Source organism: Pseudorasbora parva, chromosome 14 (genome assembly GCF_024679245.1).
Source record: "Pseudorasbora parva isolate DD20220531a chromosome 14, ASM2467924v1, whole genome shotgun sequence".
NCBI lineage: Eukaryota > Metazoa > Chordata > Actinopteri > Cypriniformes > Gobionidae > Pseudorasbora > Pseudorasbora parva.
This window is the reverse complement of record NC_090185.1, coordinates 30658706-30677435: the sequence shown is the minus strand read 5'-3', so window position 1 is coordinate 30677435 and position 18730 is coordinate 30658706. Positions and strand designations below refer to the sequence as shown.

Here is an 18730-nt window from a genome sequence, read left to right as displayed (position 1 = left end):
GCGGCCATATTGCTGCGAATTTTGGGGTTCGGTGCCTGGCTCAAGGGTCTCAACTCATCGTGGTATTGAGGGTGGAGGAGAGCGCTGGTTATTTACTCCCACCACTGACAAATCCTGCCGGACCTGAGACTCAAACCTGCAACCTTCAGGTTACAAGTCCGACTCTCTAACCATTAGACCATGACTGCAATGTAATGAAAGTTCATTACGACTGCCACTAGGGGGCGAATTCCGAAGGTCATGTCCAAATGTCGCTCTTCTTCGACTAATGCACAATGCATCACAACTGTGCAGTGCCGCCTAGTGGACTTTTCTGTCTCAACTTTTACCTTGCGCATGCGCTGTTGGATGCACATGGTCTAAATGGACACAAAAATTGGCCTTCACATGGACAGTGTGCGTGGATGTCTGCAGGCCCTCCTTATGACAAAAATTACGCTGCGTGGACTGTCGCGAAACGTGGTCGCCAAAATAAACTTCAGGCTTAAAACTACACTATGTAATTTTTCCGTCCGCTAGAGGGCGCCTATTCAAAACAAAGGCACAGATTGATGACGCCAAGTTTGGGCGCGGAATCTCTGAGAAGCAATTGGGAGCGATTGGTGAGCAATGCATGGCTCGCGAGAAGCGGGACTTTTATTATGACGGGACACAGTTGCGAATGAGGTAGCGCAGCTCTGTTTATCACATTAGATACATTTAAGTGTATTTAAAAAGATGTTATGACGTTACTCTGTGCGTTCGCTCAGCCACTGCTGTGACACTTGTTCACACTGCGAAGAGTGAAGCGTTTCTACCAAATAAAACCGGAAACCGAGGGTAACGCAGATATGACGCAATTGACAGCCGACTCCCTCAGGCTCCTTGGTTAAAATTGCATTTTTCTCACAATTTACAAATAGTTAGAAACATTTGGGATATTGTCAGAACTCAACTGAACAAAATATATAACACTGGCCTGGTGGTTTTTGGATATTTTACTTCAAATATACTACATAGTGCACCTTTAATGAAGATGCCTTTTTAAGATTTCAAATCAAATGCAGCCTCTTATCGAAGAATCAATCATAAAGGTTGTCTAACATTCTCGTGGTTGTGATTTGGAAGTTTTTCTAATATTCTCGCCATTTCTGCAGCGTATTTAAATTTTTTGAACTGGTGAACATTGTGAAAATCATATCACTGTAACAAGCTTTAGGTGGCAGAGAACAAAGACATATTTGGAAACAGCTAAATGGATGGTGGTTGAAAGCAGGTTGAGAAGGGAAGGGGAATGAAAAAGAAAAGGAAAGATGGGAGAGGGCAAAACAGATGGGATGATGGTGGTAGTAGAGTTCAAGAGGGAGTTGAGAGTGACAGATGTGAAACAGGTTGTGAGAGGCATATAGGAGGACGGGTGGAAATTAATGGAAGGTACTATGAGGGTCGAGACTTTGGGAGATCAAGAACAAGAGATTAAAGACGAAGAGGGGCATGAAAAGGTGAAAGTGTAAGTGTGGGAAGAGAAATAGTTGGGAAGAGGATGCACCTGATGGAGGAGAGGAACGAGGGATGAGTGAAGGTGTAGAGAGGTGGGCCATAAATCCTGGAGAGGCCTTGGCAGACACAGCTGTTTCCAAACAAGACAGATGTGAAAGAAGTACAAGAGGGATTTGACTTCTGCCATTTATAGACATTTGTTTTACCACAAATCCTAGGGACCGAGTGTGTGAAAAAGTTTGTGTGTGTGTGTGTGTGTGTGTTTTGGCCTCCGGCCCACAGCCAGGTGTGGAAGATACAGGTGAGATATCCATCCATCAGATTAGGTGACACATAAACATCACATTTAAAGGTTCTTTTCTCAACTCAACCTAGTTTTGAAAGTGAATCCCTGTTCTGTCTTTCATTTTGAAGGAGCGTGACGGTGTATGTCTTCTTATCTCTACCCCTTTATTTCGTGCAGTCGCTCCGTTGCTCAAATGACAGCTGTTTCCTTTGACAAGCAGACCTTCACTGCCTGGAGAAACATATACACTCGCACATAACATCTTGAAATAAGAGAGTGAATGGTAATTACTCATTCTTAAGAGTCAAACAGCTGTTTGCTGCACGCGTCTACAGTCATTCAGAAAACACACAATGAAAACAGCCGCAAGGGTGAAAACACAAAATGTGCTGTTCAAAGTGGCGGAGTGATATGTTAAGAAATCAAACGAGCTAAGAAACTGCAAACACATATAATTTTATCCAGGGATCGAACTCATGACCTTGGCATTGATAGCTCAATGCTCTATCAGCTGAGCTAAAGAAACAAAAAGTGCTACAGGGCTGAAGCACACAGACATTTTCAAGTTCATATTGAAAACCAGTGACCTGTTAAAAGCAAATCTGACCACAATTTGAGACAAAGTTGAGATCTCTTCTCAAACTCAGAGGTTCTCAACCAGAAAGGCTTCCAAGTGTAAAGCCTTCTGTTCGAACCTCTACACAGTTACAATAACCCCCTTAAACCTCACACCCATCCGGGTCACGGCACCAATGTAACTCCTCCAGTTCGATCCTGTGTTACAATAACCCTCTTAAACCTCACTCCCATCTGGGTCACGGCACCAATGTAACTCCTCCTGTTCGAACCTCTGTTACAATAACCCCCTTAAACCTCACTCCCATCCCGGTCATGGCACCAATGTAACTCCTCCTGTTCGAACCTCTGTTACACTAACCCCTTTAAACCTCACTCCCATCCGGGTCACGGCACCAATGTAACTCCTCCTGTTTGAACCTCTGTTACACTAACCCCCTTAAACCTCACACTCATCCCGGTCACGGCACCAATGTAACTCCTCCTGTTCGAACCTCTGTTACACTAACCCCCTTAAACCTCACACTCATCCCGGTCACGGCACCAATGTAACTCCTGTTCGAACCTCTGTTACAATAACCCCCTTAAACCTCACTCCCATTCAGGTCACAGCACCAATGTAACCCCTCCTGTTCGAACCTCTGTTACGATAACCCCCTTAAACCTCACACCCATTCAGGTCATGGCACCAATGTAACTCCTCCTGTTCGAACCTCTGTTACAATGACCCCCTTAAACCCCACTCCCATCCGGGTCACGGCACCAATGTAACTCCTCCTGTTCAAACCTCTATTACAATGACCCCCTTAAACCTCACTCCCATCCGGGTCATGGCACCAATGTAACTCCTCCTGTTCGAACCTCTTTTACAATGACCCCCTTAAACCTTTCTCCCATCCGGGTCATGGCACCAATGTAACTCCTCCTGTTCGAACCTCTGTTACAATAACCCCCTTAAACCTCACTCCCACCCGGGTCACGGCACCAATGTAACTCCTCCGGTTCAAACCTCTGTTACAATAACCCCCTTAAACCTCACTCCCATCCGGGTCACGGCACCAATGTAACTCCTCCTGTTCTAACCTCTGTTACAATAACCCTCTTAAACCTCACTCCCATCCGGGTCACGGCACCAATGTAACTCCTCCGGTTCAAACCTCTATTACAATAACCCCCTTAAACCTCACTCCCATCCGGGTCACGACACCAATGTAACTCCTCCTGTTCGAACCTTGGTTACACTCACCCCTTAAACCTTACTCCCACATGGTTCTACGGCACCAATGTAATGGCCTATGATTGAATCTGGAAATAAAGCAAAAAAAAAAATACCTGAGAAAAATGAGAATTAGTCCTCAGATACCCCTTACGTAATTAATCGCAACAAGTCTTGCATTAATTAAATTTCAAACGGATTTATTTAAAGGTGCTGTATATGTGTTTGTAAAGTGTTTGACTGCACTAAAACATAAAAATACCATGATATGTTTGCAAATATTTAGGAAACATGCTGCATCTACCTACTTATTTCTCTGAAAAACAATGGTAAATGGACTGCATTCATATAGCACTATGGCCCTATGGTCATCCAAAGCGCTTTACATTTTGCCTCGCATTCACCCATTCATACACCGACAGCGATATAAGGCCATATAAGGCGCCATCCAGCTCGTCGGGAGCAGCTGGGGTTAGGTGTCTTGCTCATGGACACCTCGACACTTTCAGTTTGTAGACAACCTACATAAACCACTGAGCCACTGCCGCCTAAAAAAAAGGCCATTCTAGACTGGGTAAACCCAGCCTGATCTGCCGGTGATTTGATTTCGCCCAGCAACTCAGTCTGGAAACCTGTACATTCCTTTCTACTGCTTCTGTTACACTTTTGCCGGAAACAACCACAGACTGGCTAATCCACCTGGCACGCTATGGTTTAACACGATGAAGGATAGAGAAGCAATGGGTTGTTGCCCGTTGATCACTCTTCTTGTGGTCTGACTGGTTGAAGGACTATCCAATTGTGTACAGAGTCATTTGAATAATGCTCATTGATCACGCCTCTTGTGCAGTAGAAAATACAGAGCAGACTCCCCAGACCATTGTTCAATCTTAAATTGAGCTTGGTCTGGTGATGACCAGACAAATGGCAGTCAGTTATTCTACTTTGAAATGTGCGTTCTGTGCCTGTTTTTGTTTTGTCTGTGCCATGCCACATGCTGCCAGTTTACCCAATAGCATTTCCACACCACAGGTTTCCAGTTGGCGGGAAGCCACGGAAGCCAGCAAACAAACTGGGTCAGAGATCGCAGATTCTGCCTGACCTAAAAAGCCTCGGAATCCATCTAAAAATCTCTATGTACTGAAGCACATTGAAATGCAGATAAATCAAATCATCAACTTAGAGTGTATACTAGTAAGTCTCCTCTCCTTCAATTGTGATTTGTGCTCGTTCCTGTTTCGTGTCCTCAAACTGGCAACCTGTGTGAGCATTTTGAATTTGGACTGCAGTACCCATTTCAAACGTTAGCTGTCATTCTTACATACAGCACCTTTAAAGAAGTTATTACTCCACCAACTGCGTGACATTAACCAATGTGGTTGAACGACAGTTTTTTGTGACTAGTTAAGCAAATGGGTTTAAGGTAGTTAAGCAGTGAGATACATCTTTGTACGGCAAACACACCCCAGGAGCGTTAATGACAAGACTAGAAAAAGAGGTGTCGCAACAATGTCAATTATAAGAAAAATCATGTTTTTTGAACAGTCAAGCATGTGAACTCTATCTAGTACAGCCCAAAAACAAAATCAAGACTTTGAAAAAGGACATCATAATATATGCCCTTAAAAATAATTTCAAATAATACAAATGCACAATTAAAATAAACTAAAACAACTAATTATATATTATGACAACAACTCCTTCGCTATCAAAAAGACTGGAGTCTCGAGGAAACCAGGATATTTGAGGTAGCTTCATTTTTAAAGTTTGATTTCTAGTACAGTAAACGTCATGTAAATAAAAAAATAAAAATTTTTTTAAAAAAAACTCCATGGGTATTTTTATTATGAATATTCATTTTAGTTAAACCAAACTCGAGTAGAGATTGTGAGTAAACATTTTTTTCAAATCCCTAATCCTTATCCTGCAAATAAACTACATAACGGATTATGGATTTAAACAACTGTCAAAAGTCGAGAGGACTTTGAATTTTGTAGTGGACAATGGGCCTTGGATTTAAAAAGGCTAAGAACCACTGCTCAGTGTTGTAGTACTCGTGATTCGGACTCGGTCTCGAGACCATACTGTCTCGGTCTCGGTCTGGTCATGGACTCAATTTGACTTATTCCACTTGAGTCCCATTCAAAATATTTCATGATTATTATTGTACGTTAATATTTCTTTAAATTGATGTTTGATTGACACATCCAATGATTGGTGGTTTTCTTGTGGGCATCAGCACATGACTTGAGACTCCCACCAGGTTCTCTCCCACACCTGTTACCCGTCCGCTCTCGCTTCTATTGCACACTGTATCCACCCGCCATCAACCTGTAGTGATCCTGCTTTTAAGGAAGTCACATGGCTACATTATTTGTCTCAACTGTGTCATTTTAATATATTTACTGTTTACAAAGTAGGATAAAAATGTCACAGAGAAAACCAAATCTTGTTAAAATAATAAAATGAATACAGATGACAGTCTCAACACTGAGCATCTCCCCCAAAAAAATGTCTGACAGAACCGCAATTTTTCTGCAGTCACTGTGCACGCCCTACGTAACTAAAAAGTTAATAAAATTAAGTTCTAATGTTGTTTGTGGATTTTCTCCGGCCTTGGTCTCGACTTGGACTCAACCCTCTCGGAACTCGTCTCCGACTCGAATAAACTGGTCTCAACTACAACACTGCCACTGCTTTAGAAGAGACACAATTACGAATAAGCAAAGTATTTTCCTCAGGAGAAATATCTGAGTAACAGGAGAAACATGCTCTTAATTTAATATCATTGCTTTCGATAATAGTGACTTTTCTGTCATACAGATACTAAGGGAAATATTTAGTAGTTATATAAGACACCATATTAAAAATACTTATTTGTCATTGCATACAACTGAAACAGTAATGTGCACCAAGACTTATGGGGTGTCCAATCCTGCTCCTCGAGGGCCAAGGTCTTTAGCTCTAGAGTGCACTTACACACTTGCCGGGAGATTATCCTGAAGATCTTGTCTAGCTGGTTCCAGTGTGTTTACTCTGCAGAACAGTGGCACTCCGAAAGCAGGATTGAACACCCCCGGCATCATCCAGAGTCTCAAAATACAAACCATAATGTAGTACTATACCACCCTCTGGTGGTCACTGTGGAAACCACAGCCAGATTCTGTGATTTCTCATCTTTGTACTTGATGTATAATACACAACTCATAGTCTTCCTAGAGCACTTTTTGGAGAAGCTGAATGGAAAACTTTGTCCCTTTGGGTTGTTATCATAGCTATCAAAATGCAGTATTCGGCATTTTGCTGAATTTTTGTTGTAGATGTCTATTTAAAAAAAAAAAAAAAAAAAAAAAAAAATTGTGTACTGTGCTAATTAATTGAGATTTCTTACAGCTCTTACAGGTTGTTGGCCTTGTTTGTTTCGTTGCTTCTATTACTCTCCCCTTTTTTGTAAGTCGCTTTGGATAAAAGCGTCTGCTAAATGATTAAATGTAAATGTAAATGTAAAACATTTGTGTTTCAATCTTGTGTATGGAGCAAAGGGGGATTTGTGCTTCTGTTCAAATCAGGCTCGGGACAATTCATGTACCCGTCATCCATTTCAACCTTCAGAAGGAAATCCTTTTGCAAAGCATTCCGGGTAGTGCAGACAGAAGTTGCAGGATTCGGAAAAATGTATCCCTCTGAACATGGGAGAACTGGATCATGGAAGTTGGAGGTACGAGGCTGGAATGTACCATTTATTCCCATCACACTCCCAGAAGAACACAAGGACTGAAGGCATGGATCATCAACACGCAAAACCACCCGATCACGCTCGATTTCCTGGCAGTGGTCATTTCCATCAGTGGTCAAGGTGTTTTCTGAGTCGCTGCATGGAAAAAGTCATACTCATGTTCAGAACTTTTTAGGACTTCACTTTCCAGAAATTCTAGAGCATTCAAGGAATAAAACATACAGTTGACTTACCATGAGGATAACTGCGGACGGACATCTACAATCTGAGCAATGCTGATTTCTGGATCCTTCAGTTCAGTACAACAAGGTAAGTGGTCCATCTGAGGATGCTAGCCGAAAACAGGATGTTCACACAGTTAGGTTATGATTGCTTACTGGTTTTAGATGATTATAGGCCTCGTTTAAACCTGGTATTTTGACAAGAAGTGGAAAATGACAAATAAAAGTGTCAAATTTTGCTCTGCATTTGCAGGTAGTCAGAAACCACATCGAATTTTTAGCATAATCCTAATAGCTCAAATGCATCAAGTCGAAAGGTCGCCCACTTGCCTGTCAATCATCTTTTGCAACCAATCACAGTTGTTATCGAAGTCCCCACTGGATGATCACTCGGATGAAAATTATTACGACTTTGATACAAGGTTTAAAAAAGGTTTTAGCGATGTGGCTCGAAGAGTATGTTCACACTAGTTTGGTTTGCTTGGTACGTTTGGTCCAAACCAAAAAAACATTAAGTCCTCGTCCGCTTAGCATTCACATTGACATTTTAATACCAAACCTAAAGATACCGAACCTAAAGGCATAGGGATGTGTTCACAACGTGATTGGTCGGCTTTTATTGCATATATTTCGCCACGGAACTTACCGAACATCCAAAACAATGCTGTGTGCGGCTAAACACGCTCGCTGTATGTGTGCAGCTACACATGATGGTATTTTGACCAGCTGAGAACTCATGAAGAGCTTAAAAATGTGAAAATGAGTCAAACCACGGCAGGAATCCCTCCGTCACACACACAAACGTAGAACTGCTGCGAGGAGACGCCTGTAACGAACTGTGATGGGCAACATCACGACTATGATGGGGAAAAACAGGTATACTTGAGCATTCTGTCCTACCTGTGACACCTCTGAGACTTTGCTGTGGACAGGAGAGGGAAGAGACATGTCCCATTCTCTCAGTCTTCTGAAGAGAGAAGAAAGACTTCCACTTTCTGTTTTTGCAATTCATAAATTGAAAGGAATCAAATTGTTCTTACCTCTGAAGAGCAACCAGAATGATGAAAACTGCAATGGAGACAGCTGACGCGAGGGTCGCGATGAGGAAATACAGGAGAAACGCTACTAGATTGGGCGCAAGAGGCTCTGAAACAAAAACGTATATAGATAAGGTTTGTGCAATGTACCTTGTAGTGTAAAACTCGAGATATGTAGAAATGTAGGTGGTGGGGTCGGCTCAGACCAGGCCGTGTGGTCCAGTAGACGGGGTCAGTCCACTCTGAGGGATATCCAGTGTAACGCCATCCTGAGCGTCTGGCTGCGCTCACATTACAGCGAACCTGAGCCTGGTACTCAGAGGAACCCTGGAGAGAATGCTCTGATATAGCAAACACTGTCTCTCCATCAGAGAAAAAGATGCTCTTTACATCCTCCTACAGATAAAGAGCATGTTAACATGCATGCACTAGAGAATGAAAGTGGGTGTTCATTCAGCTACAGCACTTTTGACCTTTTAGCAGATAAACTCTCTTTTAAAAACACTTTTCACACACTTCTGCTAATAATGTCCAACAGTGGTTATATGCATTACATCTTTTACCCCATTTTTCTGTAAAGTTGCAAAAAATTTAGCCTGACAAGCCAGACCCACATCAAGATGTTTGGTCTGGAAACTCACCATTGACATCTCAATCTGAGGGGCGGGATAAACGGTTGTCTTTCAAACTCCCTCTGCACGCGATAGGATAGCGCTACAACCAACCAGAGCAACGAAGGTAAAAAAGAGCTTGTTGATAGATTAAACATTCACCGTATCCGGTCGGCTAAACTCCGAACACATCTTCCCTTTTTAAGAATGACTTCAGTGCCGTTCTTTGTTCTTTTCTCAGAGAAAAGCTTAACTCCAAGTCTTCCAGAGTCGCGGTCAAAGCTGATTCGAAAGACCGCCGCCGTTCGCCAGTTTCTATGTTTACTAGAAGCACGCAAACGCAACTCGGCCGTCGTCATTATGGCCCCGCCCGCCGACACTATACACGATGTGATTGGCCCGTCCAGATTGAGAGGAATACAGCTCAGAAGGGTATTGAGAGTTCCTAGACGACACTTGCTGGCAGATTAAATTTGCTGCCGCTAGGGTGCGTCTAGATTTCTAGGCTACAAAAAAATTCACATTTTCATGACATTTCAAAGTGTGTTCAACTGCGTCTTACAGTACTACAAACCACACTTCACACAAATCCCCCCACCCCCACCCTCCCTACAATGAAACAGCCTATTAAGACCTCTCTCTAGAATCACCGATGTCATCACTAAAAGATGTCATGAACTGTTTTTTTTATTTTTATACTGTTGTCTGAGGTCAACTCATAATGTTTGTGTGGTTTTTACATTCAAAAACATCATAACTAATAAGTAATAGGCTATTTTCTACTCTGGTTTTGAGGCTCTCTCCTGAACGCTGGGTTTTGATGGGCGTGCCGCACTGGAGACTTGGAAGTAAACGCCCACGGCTAGGATTTGATAAGATTTGCATATTTAATGAGCTTCTTCTCCCCTGTCAGTTCACATGAGGGAGGGATTGTTTTGAAAGCAGCAACCGGAATGATTCTCTCGATCACAGGGCCCGTAAACGTCTTTATCAAACATACACAGTGATTTATTTCTCATCCACCCGCAATTGACTGGAATATTATTTTTGTATTACTTGGCCCGCCCGAACCACGTGCACACGAACACATTATTACAATTATTACACTATTTGAATTTCACCGGCCTGCCGACGGGCTTACGTTTTGGTATATTGGGCTTTGTGAGTCCTGGCCCATACATGTCTGAGTCTGACCCCGAATCGAAATGAACCAACAAATAAGGGATTCTCCAGCCTGTGACAGCATGCTAAAGGTGTGTTCTGTTAGACACGTACACATAAACAAAACAATCTATAACAATGCAATACTATTACATATAAAAACATGTTTTACTCACATAAGTGTGTTGCACCATTCCTGTCGGATCCAATATAGAAGAAACAGCATTGTTTTAATCTCAATATGTCTACAAATCCAGTGTCGAACTGAGATTTGTTTACAAACGATCCCGTTGTGAAATGAAGCAAACACACTTAAATTAATTCCCCACGTGAGCTGGAACTTAATATAAAGTTCAATATATCCTATATAGTCCTAAAATTAGGAACCGAAGGAAGCTTATGCAGCGACTTTGTTCTTCCACAACCAGGAATAGTGCAATATCTTGGTATCTTCTTCAGCATGTATATTGCTGCTGGCTAGCGTGATCCGAGTCGGTGGGTTGGGCTACTGAACTACACCTGCTTATTATTCTGTAGAGGCGCATTTCGCCACACGATGACGTTAAGGTGTGGCATATTTTGAGATCAATCGTTTTCTGGGCCTGGTGTCTATAAAATGTTTACTTTGACTAACAAGGAAGTTTTCAGCTCTGAAACTTACAGGATATTCTTATATTACCATGACGTTTTATATATCAAAAGCTCAAGGGAAAGTTGATTTCTCAATTCATCGCACCTTTAAGCTTCAGTATCGCCCCGTGATAAGGCATACAGATCGTATTACATTGATCAACAGATGCCGTAATGCCGGGTTCAGAATTTATGATTGCTTGATGTTTACATTTTTTTTCGATCCTGCACATCTGTGGTGTTGACCTAGCCTAGAAATCTAGACGCACCCTAGCAGCAGCAAATGTAATTTGCAGCCAGTGTCATCTAGGAACTCTCCGTTGGCTTGCGACCTGGAAAAAACAAACTCTGGTCAAGCCAATCACATCATGTATAGAGTCGTGTTCCGGCTTAACACAATGACGGCAGAGTTGCGCCAGTCCCACGTGAATTCCGTGCTACTTGTAGACAAAAAAGATGGCTGCTGCTGGCGAACAGCAGTCTTTGGAATCAGCTTAGGCCGCGACACTGGAAGACTTGGAGTTAAGCTTTTCTTTTAAGAATAGAACAAAGAATTGCACTGAAATCATTCTTAAAAAATTACTCTCGCTCTCACTATGTCAACTTCTTCGTTGCTCTGGTTGGTTGTAGGACTACCCTATTGCATGCAGAGGGACTTTGAAGGACAACCGTTTATCCCGCCCCTTGGACTGAGCCCTGCCAATGGTGTGTTCCCACACCCAACATTTTGATGTGGGTCTGTATTGTCAGGCTAGCGTTGACCAATAGGAGCACAGAAGCTCTTCCGTACACACATTTTAAACACAGCGGAATTAAAAAAAGAGGATGGTATTGGTGCCTCTGGGTGGAATTATGCTATGGAGGTCAGGTTCGTGGAGCTTTGGCAACAATAGATTTCAACAGTGACCACAAACTTTTTCAGTGCCGTTGGCTCCAGAAGTATTTTTTTACATCAATTTCTCCCATAGAGATTTCCAAAAAAGTATATGTTAAAGTCTTATAAGCCATGTACCACACCAACCAGCAATAAGTTGAATCATAACATTACAAACTTTAACTTTAATCAACGTGTAGGAAGAGCAACTTGATTACGTCATTAGCAAGGCTTCATGGGAGTAGGCGCGGCTAAAGAGCTCTTTTGGTGTGTATTGCGACTCTGATTGGTAGGATTTTCAGCACAGCATCATGGGTAATGTAGTTTTCACCAAGAATTCAGCTGTTAAACCTTTATTTTAAAACAAAGCTGAAATAATGTGGACAGACATCGTGCACATCAATAAAGACGGTACGTTTTTTAAAGTTTTTTTGTTTTTGTCGACAACGACAATAATTTAGGAAGTCAAAATTGCATAATCTGAAATGTAAAAGTTGAAGAAACCCTTACAAAATAATTACAAAATAATAATAAATAAATATTGCATAGATAAATAGTCTACTCACAGGAGTTTGTATGCTCCAGTACTTGAGTTCAGTAGTGAGAGGTACAGTACGGTACTTTGTTAGAGTCCAGTTCAGAATCCAGTCTTCTCCTCTCAGTTCAACGCTCAGACCTGTGGGACATGAGGGCTGGACTAGACCACAGACCAGATCAATAACAAATGAATCAAAACAGCTCTCTGGAATACTTGAATGTGATTGGTCAATTTCAGCATTCAGCAGGCAAATGTTTCTCAAAAGGATATTTGTAGAGGCACTAACTGTGTTCGTAAGAGCGGATCACTTTGGTCACCGGCGTTGGCGTGAGGTCCACCTGCAGCTCTCCAGGCTCAAAGATGCTGAAAACACCAACCGTCCTCAAAAAGTCTCCTTTATTTATGACCTCCACCTTCTCAACGCAGCACCACTCAGCCCTGAAAGAGAGCGATTACACCTGTCGGAGTTAAAGACACCTTTCACACCATCCATAATGCTCTCAAACACTCACAGCGCAGTGGAGTGTGTCCGGTAGGAGAGCGTGTAGCTGATATACCGGGCCAGATCTGTCTTGAGATCCCAGCTACAGCTCAAATTCTTCTCGCCATTGAGCACACAGTGTAGGTTAGATGGACCAGGGAGGGGGTCTGAAATAAATAATGGTCTATAGTACTCCAGGTCACTAGGGGGCTCCACTTTATCTGGGTTACTCTTTATACTCACACTCAGATATCAGTTGTGGCCCTTCATCGGTTTTATTCTTGCTAACTTCCACATCTTTCTGCGCTGATTTGGTGAAAATGTTCCCGGCTTTCTGATCCTTGACTATTTCCTGATTAAGCTCCACCTCCAAAAATGCAACATGTAAGGCAGTTTTGTAAAACAACAAAAGCACTTTAAAATGAAACCTCCAAAAATCACAAAGAACAATTGCAATCCCATCTTATAGCAAACAATCTTTATGAGCCCCTTCAATCAATATAACTCCACAATAACTTACGTTAAATAAATGTATCCACTAACCAGTGGTGGGGTAACGCATTACAAGTAACTTGAGTTATGTAATCAGATTACTTTTTAAGTAACTAGTAACAACAGTTACATTTAAATTTACAACAAAATATCTGAGTTACTTTTGCAAATAAGTAATGCGAGTTACTTTGTTTTTCCATTTATTGACTGACTAAATAGTTATTGTAGTTCTAGACTAAATATGAGCATGCATTAACTAATCTCACTTGCACAAAAAAGATTCAGTGTTCCTTAAACTGAATGAAATCAGTGAAATGCAAAATCAGAATACTACACAAACCTCCAATAATTAAATGTTAAATAACACAAATATTTGTATGCATTTAATCAAGTTTATTGACCGATGTACTTACTGCTGACCTTTGAGGATTTAGATAAACCTTAGGCAAAAATTACTTATAGATTACTTTTTCTATTGGTGGTGTTAAAGTTTTTTTTTTTCCTCCTGCATCCTATTCTTCTGTAATTAAGAATGGAAGCACAGCTGAAAGGTTTGTTTGAGCTGTACAAGTGCGAATTTGCCTTTCCTTCAACCTTATTAGCTCAATTTGGATGTGAAAGGGCTTTTACATTTGCCTAAAATTATGTTTTTTGTTATAAAAAACAAGCCCAAACCAAGTGAGGAAAGTAACTCAAAAGTAATGTAATGCATTACTTAAAAAAAAAAAAAGTAACTAAGTAACACAATTAGTTAATTTTTAAGGGAGTAACGCAATATTGCAATGAATTACTTTTCAAAGTAACTTTCTTTAACACTGCCTCTTACTATTCGGAAACGTCCAGGTGCAGTCTAAAAGTTGCAACCTCTTCCCGAGATTCAGGTTCAAACATGTAAGGCTGTACTCCACAACTGGTTATTTCTGACATTTTGGCTGAGTGAGATTCGCCTGTTTTGTTGTTGCATCACAAATTTGACAAGCTATAATAAATGATCTGGGGGGTATTTTGAGCTAAAACTTCACACACACATTCTGGGGACATCATAGATTTATATAACATCTTATTAAAATGGGGCTTAATATGTCCCCTTTATTTTTTTTACAGTGTCCATGGTTAATTTTTCCCAAAAAATGGTATGTTTTCATACGAGCCACATCATACAAATTAATAGGAAACTGCAACCTTGTAAAATAGTTCAGAGCAGGGTTGGTCTTTTTGACAAACATGAGGAAGTCATGAGGGAAGAAGCAGTTTTTCCCAGTTTCTCATGTCAGTTTAGAGTGACTTCTGACTGAACGTGTGGTCATTTTGAAACTCACTGAGCTCTCTTGTTCATGAAGCCTGAAGGGGTCAGAGGTCAGACGTGAGGGATCATCTAGCTGTTGAAAATTCCAGTCTGGATGCGCATCTTCTATGAGGAAGTCAAGAGCAGACATAGCTTGAGCTTGCATAACATAAATAGCCAGTGCTTAAGTACATCTATGGAATATGTTTACTAGACTAATTGTACCAAATTTTGTGAGTCTGAAGGTTTTGGAAATGCCGGAAGAGTGTGGCGTGTGGAAGAAGAACACGTCATCAAAGCCGATGGCAAACAGAGATGTGTTATACCGACAACAAACTCTCTCCCGCCCAGCAGGATTCTGGGAAGGCTTCGGAGTCTGAACACATGGAGATACTCTGGAATAAAGCAAAAATCATACAAAAAAGCAATCATACGATATATTTAACTTGTGCATTAGTGTATTTATTCTACGTCATGAATTAATTATTACTCAGTTAGAAAATCCAGCACATCTTTAATCACAAACTTGTGCCTAAATCATAACAATAAGTAAAAACACTGTAATCTTTTTATTTAATTTTTTACTTTACTGGAAATGATACAAGCATTCTGGGAATTCCTCTTTCCCCATGAATTGCGAGCTGATTCATACGTTTTACTAAATGAAATTAATTAATTAATTTTTACTGTAGAAGTTGCCTCAGTGAACATAAATGAAAAATATAAATATGAAAAAAATTAAAATTCTGAACACTAAGTAAATTAAAAGTTAAAAACATTTTACAGTAAAATTACATGCATAGTAATTTTTTAGTGTAATATAAGCAATAAGCAATCATACAATATATTTTAGTTATAACTTGTGCGCTAGTGTATTTAATGTAGAATGACATGCATTAATTATTACACAGTTAGAAACTCCAGCACATCTTTATTTTTTATTTTTTATTTTTTTACTGTACTCTAAAAAAAATGTGTAAAAATTAAGTCAATTAAAAGTTAAAAACATTTTTACAGTAAAATTACATGCATTTTCTTTCTTTTTTTCTTTACTCTTCATACATGGTAGCTTATTTTTTAACCATTTTCAATTATTTTTCTGATAAAATTAATAATATTTTAGTGTATAGTATACTACTACTGAACAAAGAGTGTTATGCTATACTATACTAATGCCTCACCGGTGGTCATCCGGGTCCATGTGGATCAGAGAGAGTGGGATATGAGGGTCGTCCCTCCAGCTGCAGTGGATATGGGTGCGGTAGTCATTACGGCACTCCAAAGACTTCAGAGCAGAGGATTCTGGGAATAGAAGACAAAGAAAAAGCTACAAATGTACTTATGCTGCATTTGTGCTATGTCGTAATTATTCTAATTCTGAGATGCCAACACGTGATGTTCTACTCAGTACTGGGCATTATGTGTTTTTATGGCAACGCTATCAATGCCGAAATAAATCTGCAGCGGTCACATGGAACAAGTAGGACCTGCTCTCAGAAAATTCCCAGCTTACCACTTGTGATTATAAGCTCTATGAGGGCATGAGCGCTTTTTACAAGTTAAAATCTCATAATTTCGACACATGTTATAGTAAAACAACTCTAACCTGGAGCAGATGTGCTATGTTGAGGACATCCTGATAGGGTTGATGTCCACAGTCCAGTCAGAGACAAGAAGAAAGAGAAGTCTGGATACATGGAAAATTCTGACTGTACAACTGCAGGTGAGGAGAAAATGTTTGATATTCCCTAAAAACATTGAGAGGAAATAATTAAAGAGGAGCCAGAAAGACCTGTGAAAGGACACCAGCAGAAACAGTTGCGCTTACCATCAGACCGCCTGCCTCTGGACTCAGTCAGTGTTGAACTCCAGGATCTGCTGGTCACACGGACATCCTCAAGTGTTGTGAACTCTTTTCAGCTTGTGCCAGCTTGACCGCAAATGTGTTTACTTTGCCACAAGATTTCAAAACTGCACGACTTGCAGATTTCAATGTCCCATATGATTCCTTCCCCAAATTTAAACCCATGCAAAAAAAATTTAATATGCCATTTTAATAATCTTTTAAATCTTATATATATATATATATATATATATATATATATATATATATATATATATATATATATATATATATATATATATATATATATATATATATACATACATTACAGGCCAAACGTTTGGACACTTTACTATTTGTAATGTTTTTTAAAGAATTTTCTTATGCTCATCAAGCCTGCATTTATTTGATCAAAAATACAGAAATTATTTTTATATTGTGATATATTATTACGAAAATCAAAAAATGATTTTCAATTTATTATACTTTAAATGATCATTTATTTCTGTGATCAAAGCTGAATTTTCAGCATCATTCCTCCAGTCTTCAGTGATCATGATCCTGCAGAAATCATTTTCATATGAGGATTCATTTTCAAAGTTGGAAACAGTTCTGCTGCTTAATATTTTTCATAACTTGTGATACTTTTTAGGATACTTTGATGAATAAATGTTTAAAAAAAAGAAAAGAAGAAAATGTTTTAAAAAATAGAAATCTTTTGTAACATCAATATACACTACAGGTCAGTAATTTGGGGTCAGTCATTTTGTTTCTTTCTTTTTTTGAAACAAATCAATAATTTTATTCAGCAAGGATGTGTTAAATTGATAAAAATTGATAGTAAAGGAGATTTATATTGTTTAAAAATATGTTTTTATTTTGAATAAATGCAGTTCTACCAGAAAGACAGAGTGTACAGAGTCATTTGCCGTAGGCCCCATCTGTAGTGCCTAATCCAAAGGGTCTCGGATCTGCAATTCCTGCCTGAAGACGAGGGCAGGGGCGCAGCTGACCACCCGGCAGGGTGTGGACAGGGCCATCCTGGTGGTGGTGGGGAGGATGGGGGTCATCGTCGCTTCAGTATCTGTAAACTCAAACATGTGTAAGTGCAGAGCCTTTATACCGTGAGCATGAGAATATCATTGGATTAGAGTGAAGGCATTAAGTGACGTAGTAATTGAGTCTTCCCAGCAGAACTTATGCTAAAGCTTTCATTTCTTTTGAACCTTTTATTCTTCAAATATATACGGCAGCAGAACTGTTTCCAAAACTCATAACAAACCAGAATATTAAAATGATTTCTGAAGGATCATGTGGCACTGAAGACTGGAGGAACGATCCTGAAAATTCAGCTCTGCATCACAGAAATAAATGATCATTTAAAGTACAATATTTTAAATTGTAATAATATATCACAATAAAAAAAAATCTGTATTTTTGATCAAATAAATGCAGGCTTGATGAGCAGAAGAAACTTTTTTCAAAAACATTACAAATAGTAATGTGTCCAAACTTTTGGCCTGTACTGTATATAAAATACACATTATATTATACATTATATTGTAAATGTAATAAATGTTTTCTATTGTATTTTTTTTATTTAATGTTAAATGATTCATTTAATAGCTTAAATTTTTTAATAATGTAAATGACCAATTATTATATTACTAATTTTACAAATTATACCATTATATTATACATTATATTGTATTTTTATATTCTTTTTTATATTGAACATAAAAACATTATTAAAATACTCAAATATTTAATAAGATGTTTTATTCTATTATTAATTTAATTGCTTGAATTTTAAATATTATAATTATTAAATTATATTACTATTTTAATATGTAATAGATCTTATATATACTTTTATAATTGCTTACATGTTAAATTATAACATTTTAAGCGATTCATTCTATTTTAAATATTACATTAAGAATAGGTTTAGAGATTTATTTTTATACTTTGAGCTGTCAAATCGATTAATTCCGATTTGTGTATTTATTATGTATATATAAATATACATACATGCATGTATATATTTAAGAAAAAAATACAGTATATACACACAAATATTTCTTAAATATATGCATGAATGAGTGTGTATTTATATTATGTACAGAACACACACGTATATCATGTAAACATTAACTTTTTTTGGATGCGATTGCTTGATTTGAAAGCGCTAATTATATTATATTAATTATATAAGTTTCAATGTTTGTTGTTCTTGTTTTTTGACTTCATGGCCTAGTTTACTT

The 18730-nt window shown here is 39.1% G+C and overlaps 1 protein-coding gene across 1 annotated transcript; it reads right to left on the bottom strand.

Annotated features, from left to right (window-relative positions):
- Positions 1–7063: 7063 nt before the first annotated feature.
- Positions 7064–16559, bottom strand: LOC137040749 (cytokine receptor common subunit beta-like). Its single transcript, XM_067416523.1, has 14 exons — positions 16230–16559; positions 15805–15925; positions 14849–15018; positions 14658–14749; positions 14521–14549; positions 13090–13274; positions 12878–13013; positions 12652–12803; positions 12394–12524; positions 8758–8947; positions 8555–8660; positions 8415–8481; positions 7527–7624; positions 7064–7428 (listed from the first exon to the last, which is right to left on the bottom strand). The coding sequence occupies exons 1-14, from the start codon at positions 16318–16320 to the stop codon at positions 7077–7079; spliced, it is 1920 nt and encodes a 639-aa protein (XP_067272624.1). The 5' UTR covers positions 16321–16559; the 3' UTR covers positions 7064–7076.
- Positions 16560–18730: the final 2171 nt, after the last annotated feature.

Bases quoted from the DNA above. Each gene is read 5' to 3' on its own strand.
- LOC137040749 (XM_067416523.1), bottom strand. From the start codon at position 16,320: ATGTATCCAGACTTCTCTTTCTTCTTGTCTCTGACTGGACTGTGGACA. The intron at 15,019-15,804 runs GTGAGGCATTAG...GCTTTATTCCAG, and splicing joins ATGGACCCGGATGACCACCG to AGTATCTCCATGTGTTCAGA. The intron at 14,750-14,848 runs GTACAATTAGTC...ACTTCCTCATAG, and splicing joins CTTCAGACTCACAAAATTTG to AAGATGCGCATCCAGACTGG.